Below are 2,731 nucleotides of genomic sequence, written 5' to 3' on the forward strand. Positions count from 1 at the left end.
ATTTAATAATTTTTAATTAGCTTTTATTTTTAGAGTTAAAATTTTTATTTTGTTTTTCTCATTGTATATATAAATATAGATTTATTTGTTCTATTTAGCTATCTTATTTCTATTTATTTTTCTACTTCAAACTTTTAGCTTCCACAAGTTAGCTGCCATATTTTTGCATAGTTTATCAAATATTTATATTTTATATTAATTTTAGCATTATTTAAAAAAAAACATGTAAAAAAATAAAAATAAATACTCTTTGAAAGTGTACATTAAATCAGAAAAGACTAAGTATTTTTAAGACTTTAGGTCCCTTTAGATTTTTAGACATGAAATTTACACGGTATGCCAATGTACTTTAAAGATAGTATATTATGTATATTCTAATGTATATTAATTTTGATTCCTAATTTGACTAGAATCATATAAAATCCTGGATTGAAGCACTGTTTTTATTTAATCAACAGCATAGCATGCATGGATCATACTCTCAGCTACTGTATCAGTTATCTGCTATAGCAAAAAATGTATCTGCCGTATGAGGTAAAACTTTTATATTGTGCATCCCTAGTAAACAGATGAATGAACCCAAACCCACACAGTCCTGTTCTCTCAATGATGTGGTAGAAAGTAACCAATCTCAGGAACAGCAAACACAGAACAGAACACCTCACACCTCTTCTCTCCCTCCCCCAGCGCTGAGCTGATATAAATAGCACTATTCTGCTTTTCCAAAAATCTCCTCCGCACCTCTCTGCACCCTCCTTCTCCTCAAACCTTCCCCTCTATTGCTCTCCCAACCCTTCCCTCCCCATTCAGCAGAGATTCCAGACAGCCGTAGAAAGCGTCTCCTCCCTCGGTTCAACCTTATCACTAACACTGCCAAATGCCAGGCCTGTCCATCACTGAGCAAATGCTCCACCACCCCCGCTGCATCATGGGAAGGGCTGTGGATGTGTACAAGCATGTTTGATTATGAGGCTACGAGTGTCCATACTTGTATGTGATTATCTGAACGGGACATTTCATGTAAACACACGGAAATGGGAATAAAAAGAAAAAAACCTCTAGAAACCCAATATATCCAAAACCTCACCTCACGACAAGTGGAGGAAATTTAGATGAAAAACTAACGTCTGAGCATGTTATAATTATTATCACCATTACTAGTGCTCTGAAGATTAGAGATACTGAATATTAGAGATTTGAAGAAGCCACTAATTATTATCGATGCACCAATATTCAAATACTGGGCGTTACCAATAACTTGTTAAATTATTTTCATCTTATGGCCGATAGCTGATAAATGGCCAATATTAAAATTCTACTAAAATTATATATAATTATATAGAATACATAAAATATTTTTGCCTAAAAAAGTTACAAAATAAAGACACATAAAGTAAAATTAATAGTTATAAAAAAAAAATGCTGCAGTTTTTTTTTTTTTTTTTTTTTTTTTTGAGAATTTAGACGACATTATAATACACAATGTGAAAATGGATGTTCATTTTGAGAGTTTTATTGGTGTTTTTAAAGATGAACTTTAGGTTAGTTTTAGATGACAGAAAAGGTCATCTAAATGTAAAAATAAGAGAAATCAGTTACATCTTTAAACATCCAATATCAGCCAATTCCATTAAATAATAATAAATATAAAAAAAACTCTAGAAATGGAGATAGCATGGTACCGATATATCAGGCATCACTACTAAAAATTGTACGTTTTTGCACTGTTTGTATTACACACACGTATGGCAACTCAAATCAAGTGGCTTGAGAACAACTTTTAATCTGGCGGACAATAAAACGGGTGAATAAACAAGAATGAAGGGAGGGACCATATCTAGTGAACAGAATATCATAAAGACTTGGCTTATTTTGACTTGTGTCAGCAAGTAACCACCTAGCAACAATTAAAAACACTCAGAACTCCTTAGCAACTGCAAAGCAACGCCATAGCATAATGGCAGCAATGTTTCCACAGGCACTCACATTTTCTTCGGAAACAAATAAAATCTAGTTTAACCTCAATATTCCTGTACAGACATCACTGATTAAGAAGCCTGATCTGGAAAAAAACTGAAGTTCAGAATGATCTCACACAGACAGCAGAGCTCCAGGCTGCTGTCAAGCCGCCCACAGCCACAGACAGACCCACCAGCAGCCCACGCGCACACAGAATGAGAGAGACTGAATGAATGAATGAATGGAGCGCAGATGTGACAGGGTGATGAATGGAAAAGAAGGCAAGGAAGAGATTGAAACCAGCTGTGCTTACCTGAAAGAAACCAGGGGGCATTGGTCCGCTCGGCATGCCGTCATTGGGGGGCATGTTGCCCATTACGGGGCTGGGGGCTGCTGCTGCACTCTAGGAAATAGACAGAGAGAACAAGTTAGCATAGATATTAGACAACCCTGATACAATACTAATATTACACGAATGCTACTTTGATTTCGACGTGACATGATTTATAGAGCATTGTTTGGTCCATCAATAACAATATTGTATCAAATGTTTTTCAAACCCTGATGCTGATATCTGGGTAGTTTGTGTTATGCAGTAAATTTCATGTTTACATGTATCTTCATATATTGGATAAAAATATCAAATGCACAATTTGTAAAGATAAACTATATTAGTTAATTTTCTTTTATCAAAATATTTTTGACGCTATTTTTGGCATGTCTAACATTAAAAACTGGCATTTTATTAAGTAATATTACATTTATTTTTCAT

The 2,731-nt window shown here is 34.4% G+C and overlaps 1 protein-coding gene across 3 annotated transcripts in view; it reads right to left on the reverse strand.

Annotated features, from left to right (window-relative positions):
* Positions 1 to 2,360, reverse strand: part of LOC107588873 (single-stranded DNA-binding protein 3-like) — a 17,494-nt gene extending 15,134 nt beyond the window's left edge. For 2 of the 3 annotated variants that reach the window (XM_016277114.1, XM_016277116.1), the window contains exon 1: positions 2,274 to 2,360. In XM_016277114.1, coding sequence (XP_016132600.1) covers positions 2,274 to 2,335 — 62 coding nt within the window. In that variant the 5' untranslated portion in view covers positions 2,336 to 2,360. Of the gene's footprint in view, positions 1 to 2,272 lie in introns of all 3 variants that reach the window. The other variant, XM_016277115.1, reaches the window with a different exon arrangement.
* Positions 2,361 to 2,731: the final 371 nt, after the last annotated feature.

This window comes from Sinocyclocheilus grahami, unplaced genomic scaffold (assembly GCF_001515645.1).
Source record: "Sinocyclocheilus grahami isolate Dianchi unplaced genomic scaffold, SAMN03320097.WGS_v1.1 scaffold109.1, whole genome shotgun sequence".
NCBI lineage: Eukaryota > Metazoa > Chordata > Actinopteri > Cypriniformes > Cyprinidae > Sinocyclocheilus > Sinocyclocheilus grahami.